Source organism: Eleutherodactylus coqui, chromosome 10, assembly GCF_035609145.1.
Source record: "Eleutherodactylus coqui strain aEleCoq1 chromosome 10, aEleCoq1.hap1, whole genome shotgun sequence".
NCBI classification, from domain to species: Eukaryota; Metazoa; Chordata; class Amphibia; order Anura; family Eleutherodactylidae; genus Eleutherodactylus; species Eleutherodactylus coqui.
Genome location: NC_089846.1, coordinates 39,725,801 through 39,748,253, shown reverse-complemented (window position 1 = coordinate 39,748,253; position 22,453 = coordinate 39,725,801). Strand labels below are relative to the sequence as shown.

The following is a 22,453-nucleotide window of genomic DNA, read 5'->3' as shown; positions in this document are numbered from 1 at the left end:
ACTGCTGAAAGAGCGTAGAACTCACACGAGTGAACAGAGCCCTAACAGTTAACGAGTTATATTTGCCTTATGTAAGAATAAAGCCCCATTTACATGCAATGATTATCGCTAAAATTCGCTCAAATGATGTCTTTTGAACGATAATCGTTGTGTGTAAATGTTACCATTGTTTACTATTTGGCCGAACAATGATTTTTAGTTGAGCTTAAAATCCATTGTTCGCTCGGAGAGCTGAAAGCAGGGACTGCAGGCTGTGATTCTCCACAGGAGCGCTGATAACATTGTATTCAGCTGCAGTCCCTGCAGAACAAAGGGGCTGTATGTAGAGAACAGACCACCTGCTGTTCTCTTCATACAGCACAAGCTAATAAGCTACTAATGGCATTAGTGCCCATTAGGGGCTTATGCAAAATGATCACTCAAACTGTCAATCATGCTATCTTTTGAACTAATTTTGAGCGATCATCTTTGCGTGTAAATAGGGCTTAACCGTTTGCTTTATGGAAACTCTTTTATTAGTTTGTCTCGCTGATATAGGACTGACCTAAAGAAAAATGCATTCATCTTTTTTTTTTCAAACTAACAAAACGGTACAGACTAAATTACAATTTAATTTCTACAGAGGTTAATATGTTGCTAATTTTGCCTAAGACCCCAATAAACCACCCTGCCAAGATTTGCAAAGTGTTAGGGCGCCCACCCACTGGCGTTTGCGATTTCCGTGCGTGAAAAACGCAGCGTTTTCGGCGCATTTTTGGCGGCGTTTTCGCGGCTTTTCCGTTAATTTCCATTGACATTCATGGGTGCATTAAGAGAAAAATAAGGACACATATGCAACTGACAGTTCCTATGTTAAAAATCGCAACGGACCGGAAAAAAAACGCCAGTGGACAGGAACACATGTTATCTCTATGCCTGTGCAGGAAAAACGCAAAACGCAAACGCAGGTAAAAAAAACGCCAGTGGGTGGGCGCCCTTAGGGAGGATAACTATAGACAATGATCTTCTGAGTACTTAGCTTTGAGCACTATGTTTTGGGGTTTCTGCTATAGGAACAGATTAGTGTACTTAATATGCAGGGGCGTACTTAAAGGCTCATGGGCCCGGGTGCAAAAGTTTATCTTGGGGCCCCCCCAACTTCTCTTAACCCATTAACTCAGAGACGTAACTTGAAGCTTCTGGGCCCCAATGCAAAACCTGTAACGGGGCCCCCAACTATAATGCTTTATTCATAGTACTGGGCTCCCTATATGGACAAGAGAGGCCTAATGGGCCCCCTAAGGCTCCTGGGCCCAGGTGCAACCGCATCCCCTGCATCCTCTATAGTTACGCCAGTGTTAATATCCCTCAAGCAGAAGTTAATATCCCTCATACAAAGTACAAAATGAAATAGCCAAAATGTATATGTGGTCAATTCTCAGAACCGGAATGCTGCTGTATAACTAGAAAGTCATATCATAGGGCCATAGGGCTTAAACAGACAGTCACATGCGCTAATACACTCGCTGTTACGGAGCGTACTAGCGCATGAAGCAGTGATCTTTTTTTACGACTATTCAAACTCAGCGCTATTACGTGTGAGTTTGAAAAAAAACAAAAAAAAACGTGAAGACAGGTCCTGTCCCTTCTTTATCGCATGTAGAAAAACTTCTTCCCGCTAGTGAAAACGAAACCATTAAAATAGTTTTTGTTTTGCCCTGTTATGTGGTGATGATTGTCATGGCCGCAAAACGGGACAAAATCACGGTCATCTGAAGAAGCCCTTAGCCTAAGAAAACTATTTCTATTTTTTCTAAAGAAATGTCTTCATAGCACCTAGTTTTGGTTGTGTCTAACCAATAGCATACTCTTACCTGGGAACCCCTCTATGACTTTCATATGCTGTTATGGACAGATTGGTATAATATGCCATATACTATTTCATGGGATGTTGGCCACGTTGCCTAGCTGTATGGCCAAGGTCCATCTCCTTGTCTCACTGCTTGGATTTCTATGGCTTCTTTGAGTTTGTCCCAGACTGCTTCCTGTCCTGTATCCGTCGTACTATGTTGCATAAACACTGCCAGCCCTGACTTTACATGTATACTGATGATACATTTTTTATTGATTCTACTAGTATGCCTTGGAAATACCATCTGAAAACCATCAAAAGTTTCTATTAGTCTACTCCACCTGTGGCCATATTCAGGTGAAAAAAATCACGAAATCTTGTAGATTCCTCCCCACCAATTTATCCCAAACCAAATCTAATAGTTACATAATATGTTCTTAAGTCCAGTGACCTCTTACATGCTAAAACAACATTTTAATTGTACCTATTGTATAAATCAAACTTTGTTATATTAAACATATTTTTCAAGTATTGCTGGTGGGTTGTTTACGTCACTCTGGCAACAACTGTAATGATAGTGTTATGTGTGCTGCTGGGATCTGTAGTTCTAGGCTTCCTAGCAGCACAGCTACAGGTGGTTGAGGGTTAATTGAGCTGGCTGGGTGTGGTCATCTCCAGCAGCCAATTCCCTTTAGCCTTCAGCCCATATAAACCCAGCTTTTGGTCAGTCTGTGTCTAGAGTTCAGGGTGAGCTGTCATGAATCCTTGTCTGTTGCAAGCTTGCTGTGTAATCTGTGTCTTGCTGGTTCATGTCCGTTTGTACGTTTTAATTCTGTCAGTTTTGTGTTGGCTTGCTGTGTAACCTGCTATCTGTGTAATGTCCTGTTGCAGTGTGCTGTGTGAACTGTGTCCTGTTCTGCTGGACTCCTGGTTAGTGTAGGGACTAGCAGTATAACCAGGAGCCGTGAAGTGGCCTGCTAGCTTTCACATCTTGTACAAAATGTTAACTAATACCTGGTATTTATATTCAGCTTCTTATCTGTTACTAGTGGTTGCATTTTGTATGCTGTGTATCCTGTTGTACAGTCCCTGTCATGTGGCATGTGTATGTATCCTGTTCTGGTGCATGGCTCCTAGGGTCAGCTAGGGCCGAGATCCGGAGACCGCTGGGCTGCCCTTATTGGGGCAATGTCCCTGCTTAGGTAGGGCCACTGCCAACCTCCCAGTAGCACAGGGTCAGTTTGTGAGAAACCCGTGTGCTACCCATGTGCATACCCAGTCCTCCTTTGTTCGCGATCGTGTGGACCCCGTGCTTAGTTTGCCCACACGATCGTAACAGATAGGCTGACATATTCTGTTCAGTAAGAAAGTAAGAGAACTTTTCAGCTGTAACATGATACCCCTATATAGATAACACAGGATCCATCATTCACAATAGGTGATGGTCACAGCTCACCTCCTCCCCTTTCTGCACAAGGACCTCTACACAGGTCACAAAGCATATCTGCAACACTCACTTATAGAAGTCAATGGGTCAACTCCTATCCACTGTGTGTGTAACCCATGAGGTGGCTTAAAGCATATATCTGAATACTGCTAACTGCAGCTCAAGCAAGAAGCCACCCCCATATTAAAAAAAATATGCAATCAGAAAATAGAAACCGATTAGAAAAATTAAATATGTCGTTTTAATTAGTTAGAAAAATGATACATTCCCTTTAACCAATAACATATTTTTACTTGCCACTTAGCAATAAGTTGCGATTCAAGAAAACATACCTGTGATTACTAAACCAGGTCGAAAAGAATTATTCAGCTACAGGAACCAGATAGTCAGGATATCAACCCAGGTGACATGGGCACAATTCCATACAGAACACAAGGCTGAAAGATATGGCCAGATAGTGCTCAAAACTGATTGCCCCGGCACTCTGATGAAAGCCATTTCCTCTAAATATGGAACTAACTAGATTATACGATCATGCCTTTTCAAAGTACTGTACACGTATTTGCACAAAGCCAGACGAAAACACGTTATTGTTGAGCGTGTCTGTTTTTGAACGAAGAGCTCCAATAATAAGTTTCATGCCACATCACTATCCATCCGAGAAAAAAAGACAGCACAAATATGTGCAAGCATTGTTTTAGGTATTTGAATTCTTAGAGCATACTTAACCCCAAAGAATAACTCTTGCATATATCCAGATGGCAATTTGTGATATTGTTTTCATGCCAGGTTTTTGGCAGAATGAGTCAGAGCTTTATTTGGACAAGTTCTTAACAAAGTTGACTCTTCTTTATCTCTCTTTTTTTTTTAAATGTGCTCTAGAGAATTACAGAATCCACAATGTACCCCAGAGGAACTTTCTTCCAAAAGGGTCTTCTTAATCTGTTTCATCTCCACTGGCGCATACCTTACATTCCTGCACAGCCCACCGGCATCATTTTCCCTCTCATGTACACAAACAACCATCTACGGACTCTTTATTATATGACCATCACATTTTCTGTGACTCTGTATTACACATACTTTTCAGAAACGGGTTTATTAAAGTTCTTTTTAGAACATTTTCATCCTGTAGTTAGATTACTATATTAGAATCGACTATTTGCTCTGCTCACACTTTTACCATATTCTTAATATGACTCTATTAAAAGCTGGTTCACAAATTTTTGACTCAGAAGTAGACTTTAAAATCTTCGACTTTCTTTAAAAAAAGAGAACTCACTAAAACTAAGGGGTCTAGTATAATTGAAGCACTTCACAGAATAGATACCTTCAAAAAATGACCTTTATTAAATATCCTACTAAAACTCAAGGCTAAGGACTGAAAAACACATAATTGGTATCCCCAATCATCAAAAAGGGTAATAGTCCCAATAGAAGATACCAAAACCAATGAACAGATACAGAAAAAGACGTTTTATGGAGATGCCACTAGGACGATCCCATATTAATGGCCAAAATATGGGTGCTAGAGATGTTAGGTCAGAAATGGCAAGCCACGGGATGGTTCAAGCTGTGGCAAGCCTGCTCCAAGCACATATCACCCCCTAACTGAGGAGATTGAATCAAGTAGTATATTACAATTGGACATTGACAAATGCGCTAAATCTAAAGAAGCCAGTGAGAGGTTCCGGATCAATTGAAGCGCCCTAAATTACTGACTGCAGTTCCCTTATGAGTGTAAAATGTCTCACTCAGAAAAAATATTAAAGATTAAAGTAATCGATGGACCTTCAAAATTATCACAAGAAGGTCACCAAATGGCTTAAATACTCTGTATTGTTCAAATCTGGAGGTTGAAGATTCACTCGCATACTGTGTGCTGTTCTAGTTGTGGGATTTTCTTTCCATTGTAGATAAATATATACTATATTCACTATACTGTTATAATCTGAATACTAGTTCAATCTTGGTTACGGTTCAAGTTTGGCGCATTTCCTTGGATACTCCAATTCATCGGGAAACATATTAACATAATAATCCTACGCTATGCAACTCTAGGTCAGCTGGATAAGGCTGATGAATAAGTGAACAGACTCGTCCTGGTACACAGGCCAAAACAGGCTGCAATAACTCCTATGGACTAGATGTCCTATCAGAAATAGCTGACGGTTCTGCTGCTCCCTGATCTTTTTGGGGGATTCTACTCTAGGTGGTCTCAAGGATGTCTTTTAGAAACGTATTGTTCTGAAAAAGTCTAATTTAGGTCATGTTGCATTATATTGGACTGCGCTAAGACCCTATGCCATTTGGGATAAGATATTTCATCTAGTCCATAGGGGTTATTGTAGCCTGTTTTCCTGTTTACATGGATGAGTCTGAATAATGGTAACAAGTACAGAATAAGAAAATATTAAAATTGGTGTACCAAGATGACATCCTCAGCTATTTACTGGGGATGCTGAGAGTGGGACGTGGGGCAATTCATTGATTGCCCTGATCGCCTCATTCTCAAAGGTCACAACCCCTTTAAAAATGGAAAAATATATATTTATAGGTTTTATATATATATATATATATATATATATATATATATATCTGTTTAAAGCAGTTGAATTTACACTGTTTTGTATTATGTAGGGATGGGATTCTAAAATATATATATATTATAGAGTAGAGATGAGCGAGCATACTCGTTAAGGACAAATACTCGTCCTTTTCGAGTATTTGCCTGCTTGTCCACAAAGAATCGGGCGTCGGCGGGGGTGAGTGGTGGATTGCGGGAGTGAGCAGGGGGGAGCGGGGGGGGGGGGGAGGGATCTCCCCCACGTTCCCCCCTGCTCTTCCCCGCCACCCCTCGCCGGCACCCGAATCTTTGCGGACGAGCAGGCAGATACTCGAAAAGGACGATACTCGCTCGAGTGTTTGTCCTTAACGAGTATGCTCGCTCATTTCTATTATAGAGTAAACACAAAAATAGGAGTAGTTCGCCTTTGAAGGGTATGTGCACTTCTATATTTCTCTAATGCATCTAAAATAAAAAGTAAAGCAACCTTGCAACATCTTTGATGCAAAATCTACTGATTTGTATAATATTTCTATGCAGATCTATATGTCTCCATGGTAACAGACTACAAACACACTTTTGTTGTCTGATCTTTTGGTCAGGGCTTGTAATTACTTCTTTTTCTGCTGACATACAATATATGACTAGATGGATGAAAATGGTTGCAAAAGTACATATAGTCTTTAAAGCTATGAAAAAAAACAACAACTTTTTGACAATCTACAGATGTAAGTGACCTTACTGCATATTAATCATATGGCGTAAGATACTATTTAGTAATTATGTCTATTACCTTCATTTCTCACTACCCATTTACCTACCCCTAGCATATATTTTTATAATTACTATGCAATGTTTTACCGCTAGTTTACTAAAGTGGAATTATAATAAAGAAGATCAATCTCAGTTCTTTTATTTCCACTTCCCTAGTGTTGTGCTCTTGAAAGGCCAGGGCAGCCTGACTGAGTCAATATACTTCTTCTTGGATAGTTTGCAGCAGCATTATCTGATTAAAGTAAGACTGAGAGAAAACACAAAAGGTCCTAATTAATTTACAGTCACTAAGGTCTGTAAACTATCCACAGAATATAGCCAAGGCATAAGACGAAATGTACCTGTCAACAATAGAGACAGTGAGCAACCGGGAGGGGTAGTTGTGCGGGGTAGGGGTGGGGGGCATGCTGCGTGACTCTTAACTCCACCATCATCCGATTCAAAGTTGATGACCTTAACGAAATTGAATAAAACTGATTTCTTTATCTATCAGGTCAATTTGCTGAGCTGTTTGTGCTCTTAAGATATTTATTATCTCTGTTAATGGACATATATGTAGTGTGGATTAGTTCAAGCAAAAATAATGGATTCATGGGTCTTAGGTTAGCCTTTAATGCCTTTATATGAAACATTAAAGGGATTGTCTGGTTACCAGACAACATCCCTTTAATAGAGCAGTCTGTAGTAAAGTAAAGAACAGAACTAAACTTAATCATCTGCCAGATCCGGGATCCAACACTGCAGTCTCACTATGGTCCCAGCATTGGTTATGACAGCGGCTGTCACCGGAAGTCAGGTGACTACTGCAGCCAACTCCTGGCATTACGACACTCAGGATGTGAGCGCCAATGCCAGAAGAACAAGCAGTGACTCGGCAGCCTCTGATTGACTTCAACGGTCACCTGACGTCCAGTGAGAACCGTTGTCAGAACAAACCATAGTGGGACTGCATTGTTGGATACTGGCGGCAATGGAGGGGTAAATTATTTAACTTCAGACAGTTCTATTAAAGGGATGTTATTCGGTAACAGGACAACCCCTTTAAAACCAGATAATGACATACTTTGTTTTTCTAATATGTTTTTATGGAAGAAAGAAGATAACACAGCCAAAAGGAAGTAGCTACATGACTACAGTGTAAGATGGGTACATTTTTGAATAAAGAAATGGTGTACAGAATAAAAATGTGTTAAGTGGTAAATGTACATCCGTTTCCAAGGAAAGGAGAACAGAAGTTTCCTTTTTGTGTTTCTTCTGAAGGCCAGATCTTATTTAACAAAGTGCCTGTAACTTAAAACCCAGTAACAAAATGTCTTAATTGAACTGATTGGAACTATAGAAATCAATTGTAGAGTTATACTTGAAAGCTAATTAAAGTGGAATAGAAGGAGAAAAGGTGGGGAGGAGGAAAGGAGAGGAGAAGAGCTGGGAAACTAGAAGGCAGAAAAATAGAGGTAGGGAAAGAGTACACTTTGTCAGGACCGCCTGCTCTTGGGGTCTCCGTGCCCGCACCACCGATCCTATCACCCGAGCTGATTGGGAGCCCCAGTTTTGGTGACCTCCCCTGGCCGCCAGGGTCCCGGACATTGGCTCCGGTCGCACGCTCCTGTGCTCAGAAGGCAGCGCCCGGGTAATCGGGTTGCTGGGAATGCGGCGATGCCGTCCCTGTTGCCATGACATTCTATCAGCGTTCTGCACTCGCTGCTGGATGTCTGGGTCTCTGCACTCTGACTTAGGTCTGGGTCTGGCTGCTGGCAGGCTCCCCGCTGGGGTGGGAGTTCTGACAGCATTTAAACGTGTCTGTTTCTCTCCAGCATTGCCAGTGTATGTTTGTCTCCAGGCTACACCCGCGTTATTCTTATCTGATTTCCCATTGTGACCCTCCGCTTTTGGACCTGACTTTGACCTCACCTAATCCGTGGTACCGTTGACCTCACCTAATCCGGTCTCCTGTTGCCGACCCGGACTTCCTGACTTGCCTCTGTGTCTGTTTGTCTCGGTATTTGTTTGTAAGTCTGACCCCCTGCCCCGCTTCCCTAGTAAGTATAGGGACCGTCGCCCAGTTGTCGCCCTGGGGTCTAGCCCAGGGGGGCAAGTAGGTAGGGACAGGGGTTGCGGGTAGCTTTTAGGGACTTCCACTACCCGGATCCCAGTTCCGTGACACACTTTAAGGTATAGGTCAAGACTGGGTGTCCCAGTAGTCGCCCCAATGTGTCCAAATGAGGTAAAAACGATCTCATGTATTGTTGAGAAGTTTGTTAAATCCATGTTGCAGACAGCTTTAATTATAGCAATCAGATCATGGATAGAAGAAGGTAAGGTGTGCTTCCAATATAGAGCAATAAGGCACTTTGCTGCCATACAGGTATGAAGTAGCATCTTGGACCTATTTCTAATAAGATTTTTGGGTGGAACATTTAATAGAAACATAACGGACTGTAGATTTCAAGATATTCCCTATAAAAAAATTGGACAGTAGATGGAAATGAGGTCATGATTTGTGATGAGTGAACTTTTGAAGTTTAGTTCTGTGGGTTTGGTAAACTACTGCAAAAAGTTCTCTTCGGGCCAAATTAGTTTGAACCAAACTGGAAGTTCACAAAGACCCCTAAAACTGGTGTATAACAATGTCTAAGAGCCATAAAGGCCGTGTACAACACTCTGAAAGTGTTATATAGGGCTTTTATGGCTATTAGTGTTATATACCAGTGTTCAGGACTAGTGTTGAGCAAACCAAACCAGCAGAACCCAGTTTTAGGTACAATTTTGCTAAAAACCCGGTTTAGGTTCATGCTGGTCTGAATTTTTAGCAAAGTTAGACCTGCAACAGAGTTCTACTGGTTCGGTTTGCTCAACACTAGTTATGCATGGGTAGTCCAAAAAAATACAAAACAAGATCCCTTGATTGGCTTGACATTGACAGCAAAGATCTGGGAGTACGCCACCACTGCATCAGTACCTTATGTTGGTTCTCTTGTACAGAAAGAAGATTTAGTTGCATTGTGCCAAATAATTTTCAAGATACAGATGGGAGAGATCAGCCCAGATATTGCTCCCACCTCACCATGTAGCCATGTTTATGTGTCCCATCAGTGGGAGCGCAAATAAGGGAGATGAAATAATACCTCCACAGTGCCACCTATTGGAAGGCAGCATTCCTTCAAGCCAAAGTTAGACTCTTTATGCAAGCCTTGTAACAGTGACTGGGAAATGGGGTTTGTATAAAGAGTCTAACTTTGGTTTGAAGGAATGCTGACTTCCAATAGGCGGCACTGTGGAGGTATTATTCCATTTCCCTTATTTGCATATTACCCAGAGCAGCATAAATAGCCTTTTGAGTCTCCTCATTCACCGTCTAGGAGCTCTCCGTAAGGAAAAAAGATAGCATTCATAACCATCAGTGGGGGTGAAATATTTTATATTAAACGGGAATAAGCTGGGGGGTGGTTAAACAGCCAAAGTTTTGAGTGCTGCATTTTCGTGCTTTGTAACGCACCTCATCATCCATCATAATGATTGGGTTAATTAAAAACTGCTGGGCTGCATTAGAAATGGCGGTAAAATCGCGGCAAATCTCTGTGATCAAAATCACAGCATTTTGCCGACACCGTGTGTGAGAGGGGCCTGAAACTACATCCCAATTATCTCCTGTACAACATTAGTGATTAGAACTAAGATAGCAGACCATCTCTACATTGTCCCGAAGTTTGATACAAGTAATGCTAATAAACCGGCTCATAACTGGAGAAAAAAGATATAGAGATTTGAAAACTTTTTTTTTTTCAAGCACTGGACATAAAAGATGATAAAAGAAAAAGGTATTTATTACTTCACTACGATGTCATAGAGTTCTGGCGAATGGCTGGTGGCTGACTGTGTATGGTTCATCTTTCTATTCTGGTGAAGACTTTGGCTTTGACTTATATTCCTAGTCATTGTTACAAGACTTCTTAAAAGGTCTGACATTGACCAGCAGGAATGCTGTCTTCCAATAGGTGGCGCTGTAGAGACATTGTTCCATGTTTGCATTTGCATACATTTCCCAGAGGAGAATGTATGGCCTTATAAGTCTCCTCCCTAAGTGCTCTCCCTAAGGAGAAACCATACCCTTCCTGAACCACATCATAGGCCTCTCACCAGCCAAGACAGCGATCACTGATGAGGAGCAACAATCCTGAACAGGCTGCTTGTACATGGGTATATTTTTCTTCTGGAGAAGATTTTGACATATAAAGCACATTACCAGTTGGAGACAATGACACATACAGCAGCTGCTCCAAAGCCCTTCAACCCTAAGGCCAACTTCACATGGGCCAGCTTGATATCTCACTCCCCACCAGTGGATGCGAGGCATTTTAAAGTCAAAAAAGCCTTGCATCACTTCGCGGATGCAGCGATCCCCTGCCACTGCTAATCACAAAGTTTCTTCCATTGTTTTCAATAAGAGATTTTGCATCGCGTGTATCTAGCACGTGGTGTAATGCTGCCGCCGGGCCCATTGAGATCAATGGAGCTGCAATGCAGGAAGACAGAACACGCCACAATTTGTTACCTGCATAGCATCGCATCACGGTACCATGCAGGAAAACATCACTCATGTGTATGACCCCATTAAAAAGAATAGGCTTCGTCTTTGTGCAAGATTTGTGCATGTCGCAATGCACAAGTCTTGCGGGATTTTCTTGATCGTGTGAAGGCGGCCTAAATATGACATCAGATATGAGAGATTCAAGTTTAAGGCTGCAAAACTGCTTCCAGAAGAACCTGATGAAATTATTATACTAGTAATTGTTTCTTGCACATTATCCACTATTAGGCCTTGGTCACACGGACGTTTTTTGGTCCGATTTGCAGACGCGCTTGCGATCTGCAGATATATAGACCCAATGCATCGAAATGGGAGTGGGCACATGTCCGTTTTTTATGCGGATGTGCGATAAATTATAGGACACAACGATTCGCAGACAGCTGAGAGCTGCTTCTGATTGGTCCCTGCGCTCAGCTAATCAGAGGCAGCACTCACTCACCCATTCATGAATTCATGAATGGGTGAGTGAGAGCTGCCTCTGATTGTCTGAGGGCTGTGACCAATCAGAGGCAGCCCATTCAGCAGGCAGGGATTTTAAATCCCCCCCTGCTGAATACTACGGAAAGCAGTTCAGGAGAACTGCCGGCTGGACGCGGCTGAATTCCGGCTGCAGCAAAAAGGTGAGTATGCATTTTTTTTTATTTTTACACATTTTCAGGATGCTTTTCAGGGAAGGGCTTATATTTTAAGCCCTTCCTCGAAAATTCATACAGCGCTTGCCGGCAGCCTATTGCTTTCAATGGAGCCGGCTGTATTGCCAGCTCCATTGAATTCAATGGGCGAACATCGTTCTCCTCTGCCACAGCTGTGCCACAGCTGTGGCAGAGGATAGCCGGCAGCGCTCGTTTGATTGGGCCCTTTCGCTGAAAACGCTGCTAGGTGCAGATTTTTCAGCGAATTGTCGGACTCGGTCACGCGATTTGCGGATGTGCATCCGTTATGCGATCCGCAAATCGCTGCAAAAAACGCCCGTCTGACCGAGGCCTTAGGCTTTATTCACACGATCGTTTTCAAGCGGCTATATAGCCACATTTTTACATCGGCCGAACATCGTGACCATCTGAAACATTGGCTTCCAAAACATTGCGGTGGGAAAATAGCACATATGTGACTGAAATCGGTGAACCAGAAATGATAGGTCTTGCTCTATCTTTTGATCGATATACGCAGGCGGCTTCCATAGACTCCTATGGGAGCTAGAAAAAAACGGAGCAGGAGGGAGTTTAGCAGCGTCCAATGCAGGGAAAAGCTTACAGGTGCCTCTACTTAGGCATTAGAAGTTATTTCAAGGATTTATGCCGACCAAGAGATTTCCAGGCTGCGGCAAATTTCTTCTCAAATATGTCGCACCTGGCAGTTTGAATGGATGAAAAAATGCTAATTAAGCTCGGGACTTGATTGCGTCTTTTCTTCATTCAGCCCAAAGACGTAAAGCGCTACAGAAAAAAAAGAACTGTTTTGCAGCTGTGTGCAAATTAGCACTAACCAAATCTTCTTTATATCCATGAAAACAAGCTAATGTAAAAGCCTTGTATCGGACGCAGAGTCTTCCACGACTAATGACTATGTTGTCTTTGCCTCAATGCGTAAAACAGCACAATTTTGAAGTATCACAATCTCCATATTCAGTAGGGACATGGCATTTACAATTTACACTGGAGCATCACTAAATATCATAGATACCTATGAACAATTGAAGATACAGCCTGTCCTAAAAATCTCCCCATATGGATATCAGATCCCACTACCTACTGTGGGAAAATGTCATGCTGAAATCAGTTACAAGAATACAATACAGAAAACAAGACATATTACAAGACTCTGGAGCCTGCCTTATTAGCTTCCATACCACCACGAACCGGGGTCTCATTCAGATCGTTCATACAATAGCTGATCCTACTGATTAAGATATACAAACTATGCTCAATGATTTTTCTTCCTTCTTCAACGGACTTGGAAAGCAGAAGGGTTTTCAAGTATATCTTCGTATGGATGAAAACATTCATCCAGTTTTTATTTTATTATGCCTGAGGAAGGCCCCTGGGAGGTTCGAAAGCTTGCAAAAACATCATGTATTTTTGTTAGCCATTAAAAGGTATAATATCTACAAGATTACTTGGTTTCTCTGGCTGAGAAAATCACATTTTACTTCAAGCTCATAGGCAAATTCCATATTATCTGAGAAAAAAGTGTAAGAGAATTCCAATTCTTAAAAGAACAAGATATTGTTGAAATTGTCACTGGTCCCACCCCATGCGTTTCCCCAATTGTCGCGGTTCCAAAACACAAAAAATCCTGACAAAGTAAGTCTTTGTGTTGATGAGCGCCTTCCAAAAGCTGCCATTCAGGGAGAAAGACACATCTCTCCCATAATAAATGCCATTATCCATCTACATAAAGACGTTGTATGTCGGTTGTAAACTACTGATAGCCTATGCTTAGGATAGGCTATCAATAGTAGATCCAAGGGGTTCAGCTGTCTGTGAATCCTCCTGATCAACTGTTCTCTAGGATAATGCACTTTTGCACTGAACTGATTTCTGCAGAACGTAGACAGCTCTGTTCCCACTGCAGTGGTTAGGCTTGGTATTACAGGCAAAGTTCCCATTTACATCAATAGCTTTAATGGAGAAACCATTTAAAAATGGTTACCATCAGCTCGAACTGAGTCCAGAGTGCAGATAATTGTCAACATTTTCTACGCATTAAGAGCAGATATAAGCGGTAAACTTTTGGGGTTTGTTCCGCAGCAGAAATCTTTCGAGATGCCATAAGGATAGTAACCCAACATATTCCCAATGCTTTCAATTACAGTGATGACATTCTAGTTTTTAGAAGAACCCAAACTGAACACAATCGCACAATACATTTTGTTCTTTAGTGCTTATCATCTCAGGTACACACCTTACCCAAAGAGAAATATGAACTTAACCAAACTTCCTCGAAGTTCCATGGTCATATCGTCTCTGCAACTGGAATACAGCTTGATCCAAAAAAGGTTCAGGCTATAAAAATGGCCTCAGTTCCTCAGAATGTCAATGAAGTTTGTCGCATTCTTGAAATTTCCATCTATTAAACTAGATACATTCAATTTATTCTCAACATTTACAGTAGTGCACCATTGAAAGAACCCACAAAACAAGGCTGTGAATTCAAGTGGTCTCTGGAATGCCAAATCTCTTTTGATAAAATGAATACTATTCCACAACAAGAATGACTTACTTTAATGCTTAATACTTTTACTTACTCTACGCACTGAATTGACAGTATATGTAACTCCAGTGTGACTGGAAGCCATCCTAGTACAATACAAAGCCAACAACCCACGTACCCAACCCAAGTACAGAAACAAAATACTCCTAACATGAGGAAGAGAGCCTAGTAGTTGTCTGGGGATGTGAGCATTTTCATGTTTCTCTATGAGTTCCTTTCACCATTGTTACAGATCACCAAGCTATCCTCACAATCTTGGAAAACCAAGAGCTAAGATGCCAGTAAGGATGGAATGGTGGGTTTCGCAACTCAACAATTACAAAATTGTTTGCAGGCCCAAAAAATGTAAGAACATTTCAAGACATCCCCCAGAAGTAGATCAAACTACTAATTGGTTAATTGAAGACTTTATCAACTTTATTACAGTCCAAGCAGTACCAAAGGTACTTTCAACTGATCAGGTTACGACAACAACAACACATGATAAGACACTTTGTGCTTTAGTACACATCCAGAAATTTTCAAATCTTCAAATAAATCTCAAGGAGCTAAACTCATTATCAAGCGTTAGAGAAGTGTCAATCATTGAGTAGCACCTCATTCTCGAATGCACCAAGTTAGTTGTTTCTAGGGCTTTGCTCAGGAAGATCAAACATGGATCAGTTGGTAGAAGATATAATAAAACACTACTCCACACATTAGCTACTTACACCTTCATCAAAGCCTGAGTCCTTGTAAATGCTCTCTCTACCTACAGTTGTTTGGGAAGAAGTAGTGGTTGATATGTACGGTCAACTGCCTAATGGGTAATACAGTCTGGTGACAATTAATGAATATTCAAGATACCCTAGAACTGCAATCATATCTTCAACATCAACTTCCAATGTCATAGAGCTGGACAACATTTTCTCAGCATATGGTATTCCACGAATAGTCAAAACAGAAAATTGGATAAGGGACCTCCATTAGAGATGAGTGAGTATACTCGCTAAAGCACATTACTCGAGCGAGTAGTGCCTTAGCCGAGTATCTCCCCGCTCGTCTCTAAAGATCCGGGGGCCGGCGGGTGACAGGTGAGTTACGGGGGGGGGGGGGGGGGGGGGGGGAAGAGAGATCTCCCCTCCGTTCCTCCCTGCTCTCTCCCACCGCTCTCCGCCTCCCGAATCTTTAGAGACGAGCGGGGAGATACTCGGCTAAGGCACTACTCGCTCAAGTAATGTGCTTTAGCGAGTATACTCGCTCATTTCTAACCTCCATTTAATGCACACATATTTGTTCGATTTTCTAAGTATTTTAGATTCATCCAAATGAATGTGCATTTGCATATGTATTCCTCATGTGTTTACCCATTCACTGCCAACTAAGTTCACGGTAAGATCAACAGACTCCAAGAATAAGGAAAAAAATGAAATAGTATGCAGACAAGAAATGATATGCTCAGTCTTCTTCCATGCAGAGGGTTGATAAAGTTATGATTTGTCAAAGGCAAAATAGTACATCCTCAGTGGTTGACGCAGCAGAATACTATCAGCCAAGAAAGGAAATGTGGTTACAGCTAAGCGAGATGGACACTATATAACTAGGAATACCTCACATGTGACATTTCAGATGAAAATGTTGGTAAACCCTCTCAAAATGATGGGGCCATTACTGAGAACAGAAATTTTCACCCGGAACTCACTACTATTTGAGATAATTCAGAAAATTGTGTTCACAGCCATTTGAAACACTATCCTATGAAAGAAATAAGATCCCCATGAAGACTATTTGAGGAGGCATAACTGTGGTTCTTTGGATCCTGGTTGAAGATTATCAGGCTATTGATGACTGTCAAGTGATGCTTGCATTAGTCCGGTGAAAGTGGATTCGTCTTGCCACACATCAATTTGACTTTGGGCTATCAATGGAGGCAGCAATTGGCAAACCCCGGTTTTCCCCCTTGACTCCTCCAAGCAGGATCTAGTCTTTCACTGTCTCTGTTGTGTGGCTGTTGTCACTGTACAGAGCCAAAGCACAGTACCTGATGGGGAGAACAGAGTCTTGACCATGTAACTAGCAGTGGTCAGGGCTGGCAACACAAATTCAATAATGATATGCAAGCAAAGATCAGGTCAGACCGCTGGCAAAAACCGAAGTCCAATAACGTAGCCGAGGTCAGGAGCACAGAAGTGAGAATAGTAAGAAAAACAGTCAGAGGTCAGAACCAGAGGACAAGACTAACTGGTGCATTATCACAATGGATAGGAACCAATTGATTAGGCATCCACCCGAGCGCGTAGGTGCCTAATATAACAATTGCAGGGATTAGATTTGAGGGGGACATGTTTATGGACTATGCACTGACCCTTTAAGAAAGAAGCCAGGTGTGCACACAAGCCCTTCGGGCAGAGACCGAGAAACTGGCAGTGGAAGCAGAGCATGAAGTAGACAAAGGTCCATGTACAGGGTAAGTGGACCGGCAGCACCCGACCATGGCTCCAGTGACGGGTAGGCCACGTTGACAGCGTATCACGACAATGTGTTTTTTGCTATTTTTGTCTAGCTTTAACTAGTGTTATTTTGTTAAAAATGGGGTGTAATATACAGGTTGTATATCTCTCTCTTTAAGAGAAGAGCCGAGCAAAAGGAAACAAGAAGTAAGAAGGACTTGCTGTGAGCTGGGAGATGCAAGTATAGATATCTGAATGTAGTAGTATTAATAAAAGAAGTTGCTGTTAAATTTCACTCCTGAGTGCCTACATTTCGTAAAGATATCACAGTTGTCACTTTTCATTATTATTCTACCTAACGATAATGAGATGACTGCTCAAAACAGATCTCCATGGAACAGCATGTGTCAGTCTATTATGGGGTTAGTTGCGAGAGTGAAAACTGCAGGGTTTCAGGATTTTTCTTTTCATTCATATACTGATTTGGAAAGTTAAAAAAAGACATTCTTAATATAAAACTTCATATAAACTATTGGTCATTTTCTGACAAAATGTCCCCTTTAATGGTAAATATATAAGTGTTTCAGGTTTGCCTACCACAACACCAAACCGTCTGCTTGCTAAACCAAACTACAGTAGTTTTCTATGTTGATCTAAGTTTAGTTCAGTAGATCTGAAGGGAGTTTAGGTTTTGCAGCCTTAATGGAACCCCTAAAATGTGTCTATGTCATGCCTCTATGAAATTGACCATTGAAATATATTTTAGCTCAATACAACACTTCCCTATTTTTTTCTAATATTATGTACATCATGTGATATACGGGCGCACCTATTTGTCCAAAATGCTGTAAACAGGACATTGGAGACATAAAGCAACTATGGAAAGTAATACATAATAATGTTATAAGTGATGGAAAACTCAACTGCATAATGTGTGGAAAGACGACAGAAATAGTAATGCAGTCCATACAGTAATTACTGAAAGGAAAAGGTAGTGAAAACTGCTGAAAAATATGAACTTGTTGAGATATGTATCCTGTTTTATCTCCCTTTCCCATTGAAAAAAATGTATATTTAAATCAAGAAATGTGAGAAAATTGGCTACTTGTAATGAGCCCTCTAGTCCATCATCATTGCCAGTATCTAGGAAAGGAAACAGGCACGTTGGCCTTACGAAAGTGACTATTTCATCAAATTTGAACAAAAGCATGAAAACAAAGAATACATGTTGAAACCAGGGAGGTTCAATAGCAAATCTCCAAATAAGACAGGAAGAAAAGTCCAGACGTTAGCATTTTTTAATGCTTTAATTCAGCTGCGGACGCCCATGCTTCTCTATGGACGGCTAAAACTGCGAATTACGTAATTCAATTCTGCCTATGGACATTGGGCCTTGGAAACTATATAGATAATTTATATAGCAGTATAGTAGAATTATTAATGCAAATCTATTTCCAAGGTCATAAAGAGGGACATTTAAGGGGACAAGATGGACTTGTTTCAAAATTAGGGACTATCCGTCCTAATGAGGGACACTTGGGAGGTACAAGTAGAGGTGTGAGGCCTGGATGAATGTGTCTATTTATACTGTTTTTGTTCTAGGTTCCTGGACCAAAACTCAAATCTTCAGCTAAGCAAACATGAGACAATTCTGCCTCTTGATCTTTAGATCACATGGCAGGATTATCTTCTTATATGCGCTCATAGGGATGAGATGATCACATGAGCTCCATCCACCCCTCTACTGTGTAGTTGGGTCTTTTAGTTCTGATAAAGCCCATTAGTTCAATCAGAAAATATCAGTTCATCTCCCATATTTTTTCGACCCTGCATTGTAATTCTTCTCTTATGAGTATCAGGAATTTAAGATATTGTTTGAAGTTGCACTAAGAACCATTAAAGAGCAGTGTGGGATTTATCCTGGAGAACTACAAAAAAAAAAGATCAATGAAAGAATCTAAAAATAGTTTTTTTTAAACTAGAATTCATGAACCTATTATTTTGCTAATTCACCTTGCCATTTAGACTTCAGCAGTTGCATCACTGGAAAACTATGCCCAGTGTAAGTATGAGGAATTTATGGCCCCTCTTGTCTTTTTTCCAAAGGATTTCCCACAATTAAAAGGACCACCAGTGTATTACTCCTCCTTGTATTTGTCCTCCTTCATGAAAGCAATGAGGGCAACTCAATCACTCATTCTGTCAACAGACGGCTTCCAGTTGTACACAATTACGTGCTTTGATAACGTTTCGCCTTGTGGAGGCTGCCAAGGGGGCATGAGGAGACTTCTAGGCCATGCAATGCTCTTCTGGAATGCAAGTGAGAGATGGTACAATGCTTCTACAGTGCCACCTATTGGAAGGCAGCTTCCCTATGTTCGACCTTAACATGACTGGGAATATAAGCCAAAGCCAGAGTCTTCTCAATAAGGAAAAGATAACCTTGTACAGACAGGCAGTTTGGGTTTTTTTGCCCTTCGTCAGTGTATAGTAGATTTCTGGCTGGCTGGGGGAGAGGTCCATGATGTGGGTTCGGGAGGGGTACAGTTTCTCCTTGTGGAGACCAAGTCTCTTTATGCATCCTTGGTGGTCTCCTCAAGGAGACACTGTACCTCTCTTGACCCACATCACATGCCTCTCATCCATCCAGCCAGTAACTTAGGGTATGTCTACATGTAGTCTATATGCTGGTCATTTTCATTGTGGATTCGCATTTGAAGATCGGCAATGTGTTACAGTTTAAGGGAGGCTTCAGACGAGCGTATGTGCTGTGGAAAATCTGCCGCATTTTACAGTATCAGTAAAGAGGATACAATTTCAAGAAATTTCATCCACATGCTGCAGAAATTGAGTGCTGTGGATTTAAAATCTGCAGATTGTAATTTAGGCTGTGAAATGGTTGCAAATTTGTGGATTTTCTCCATTGAGTTCAGCTGGGTTGTCAAAATCCACAACAATTCATAATTGTAGCAGCAGAAGTATATACTCTGCTACGATTAACCACTATACCACTGTACACTATTTTGATTAATTTTTGGGAGGAGCATAGTGTTCCCCGGAATACATGGCTGTATCCCAATGCGATTTGAGGGGTTTTGGCTGCATTGGGGACCTTCTGGAGGGCAAACTAGTGAAACCGATTTTTTTTTTTACAGCAGCGGGAGTCGGAATCGGCTATCCTGATTCACAATGCTTTTGGTGAATTTAGCCCAATACCAACATGAACCGATTATTCCACTAATCACTCATCACTAATCATGACTTCATATGACATATAAGGACCGCATTATTGTTACTTACCCAAACAATGGAAAGATGCCTCCTCACGACAAAAGAGAGAGCAGCCATCACCATTTATCTTATTCATATCATCACATTCTTCACCTAGATCTCTGAAAGAAACAGATGATATAAAAACTAATGTTGTTACACAACGTACACAATTCTATTAACTGAAAGTATGTTTTGGACCACTAAAGCTCAATTATGTTCATGTATGTCTGCTTGATCAGTATGTAAGTGTTTCACGTATACATTGGAAGACAAAGAGGATAGAAGATAGATAGCTAGATAGATATGAGATAGATAGATAGATAGATAGATAGATAGATAGATATGAAATAGATAGATAGGAGATAGATAGATAGATAGATAGATAGATAGATAGATGTGAGATAGATAGATAGATAGATAGGAGATAGATAGATAGAGATAGATAAACAGATAGATAGATAGGAGATAGATGTATATGAGATAGAAAGATAGATAGATAGGAGATAGATAGATAGATAGATAGATAGATAGATAGATAGAGATAGATAGACAGATAGATAGATAGGAGATAGATAAATATGAGATAGATAGATATGAGATAGATAGATATGGGATAGATAGATAGATATTGCAAATGTCGATAGATAGATATGTAAATATGAAATAGATAGATAGCTATGAGATAGATAGATAGGAGATAGATAGATAGATAGATAGATAGCTATGAGATAGATAGATAGGAGATAGATAGATAGGAGATAGATAGATAGATAGCTATGAGATAGATAGATATGAGATAGATAGATAGATAGATAGATAGATAGATAGATAGATAGATAGATAGATAGATATGAGATAGATAGATAGATAGATAGATAGATAGATAGATAGATAGATAGATAGATATGAGATAGATAGATAGATAGATAGATAGATAGATAGATAGATAGGAGATAGATAAGAGTAAGTTAGATAGATAGATAAATATTAGATAGATAGATAGGAGATAAATAAATAGATAGATAGATAGATGGATAGATAGGAGTTAGATAGCTAGATTGATATTAGATAGATAGATAGATAGATAGATAGATAGATAGATAGATAGATAGATAGATAGGAGATAGATAGATTATATCTAAAGAATACACAAGTTAAAAAAACACAACCGAAACACTTTTTTAGCCGACAACCGCGATTGGATTTATTTCTGCTTTTGGCTAAAAAAATGTCTACAAAATCAAGATGAAAACTGCACTGTATTAACAACTAAGAAGTACTGAAACTCTGAAAGAATATTATGTCTCTGGTATGGACACTATCGCCAACAAAAATTTTGATTGCATCCTATAGTAACCATTCAAAATTCAACTTAAATTTTTAAAGCAGGTCTAATTATATGCCGTAATGATTTTCTTATTAAAAAATCACTTGGCAAAAACACATTTTCATCCCTGCACCCCTCATCTGATTGTCTGTCACACTCTGAAGGTCTCCTCTGTATACTGCAGCCACTACCATGCAGTGCAGTCTCCTGTCTGATGCTTATCAGGCACCATCTTGATGGTGAAAGATTTTGGTTTCACTTTCAAATCTATTCCATTATGCATCAGCTCAGCATTAGCTAGCTACACCATTTCTACCTGCTAGGGGTGCAGTTTAATTATGATTACCTCCTATATTGACCTATAGAACTTCAGACCATAAGTCAGGAGGATGAGCTGTGATCTCCTCTAATATAACTGTGTGACAAGAGCTGCGTGATCATCATCAGTAACTGTGATAGCAGTGTGTCCTAAGCAGTTTCTCTGGAAGGGTCCATGTAATAACATCACACAGACTAAGAAACTGACTGGAAACTGAACACATAACCCCAAGAAGATCTGAAGTGGTCAGAATTGAGATCACATGACCATCTGAGAAAAAAGAAGCCAGGAGTTTCAGATAGAAAGAAATAACTAACCAAGGTAATGCTTGCTCACTGGGGGGGATAGCTACATAATGAATGAAAAAAGAAAAAAATCACCGGAGTGGCCCTTTAAACTCTATCATTATTATTTTTCCCTTCTGCCATTTATTTGCGCATACACAGTCAGACCTCTAGTTTTGCTGGTAATGCATCTGAAAGCAATTGACCAAATTTGAATCCAATAAAACTAGAGGCAATTATTTCCATAGGAATCAAGGTAAATCCAATGAATTTGTTTGAGACATTCCAATTTTTGGAGCCCTGGCTACACTACATGAAACAAAAACTGCCCTCCAGGTGCTCCAGCAGGCTTCCGGGTCTGCTTCAGCACTGAAACACCATTCTCTTCCTGACATTGATTAA

The 22,453-nt window shown here is 40.6% G+C and overlaps 1 protein-coding gene across 1 annotated transcript in view; it reads right to left on the bottom strand.

The window, feature by feature from the left end:
* Window positions 1-22,453, bottom strand: part of PAPPA (pappalysin 1) — a 326,123-nt gene that overhangs the window by 104,095 nt on the left and 199,575 nt on the right. The window contains exon 9 of the mRNA XM_066580837.1: window positions 20,149-20,240. Coding sequence (XP_066436934.1) covers window positions 20,149-20,240 — 92 coding nt within the window. The remainder of the gene's footprint in view (window positions 1-20,148; window positions 20,241-22,453) is intronic.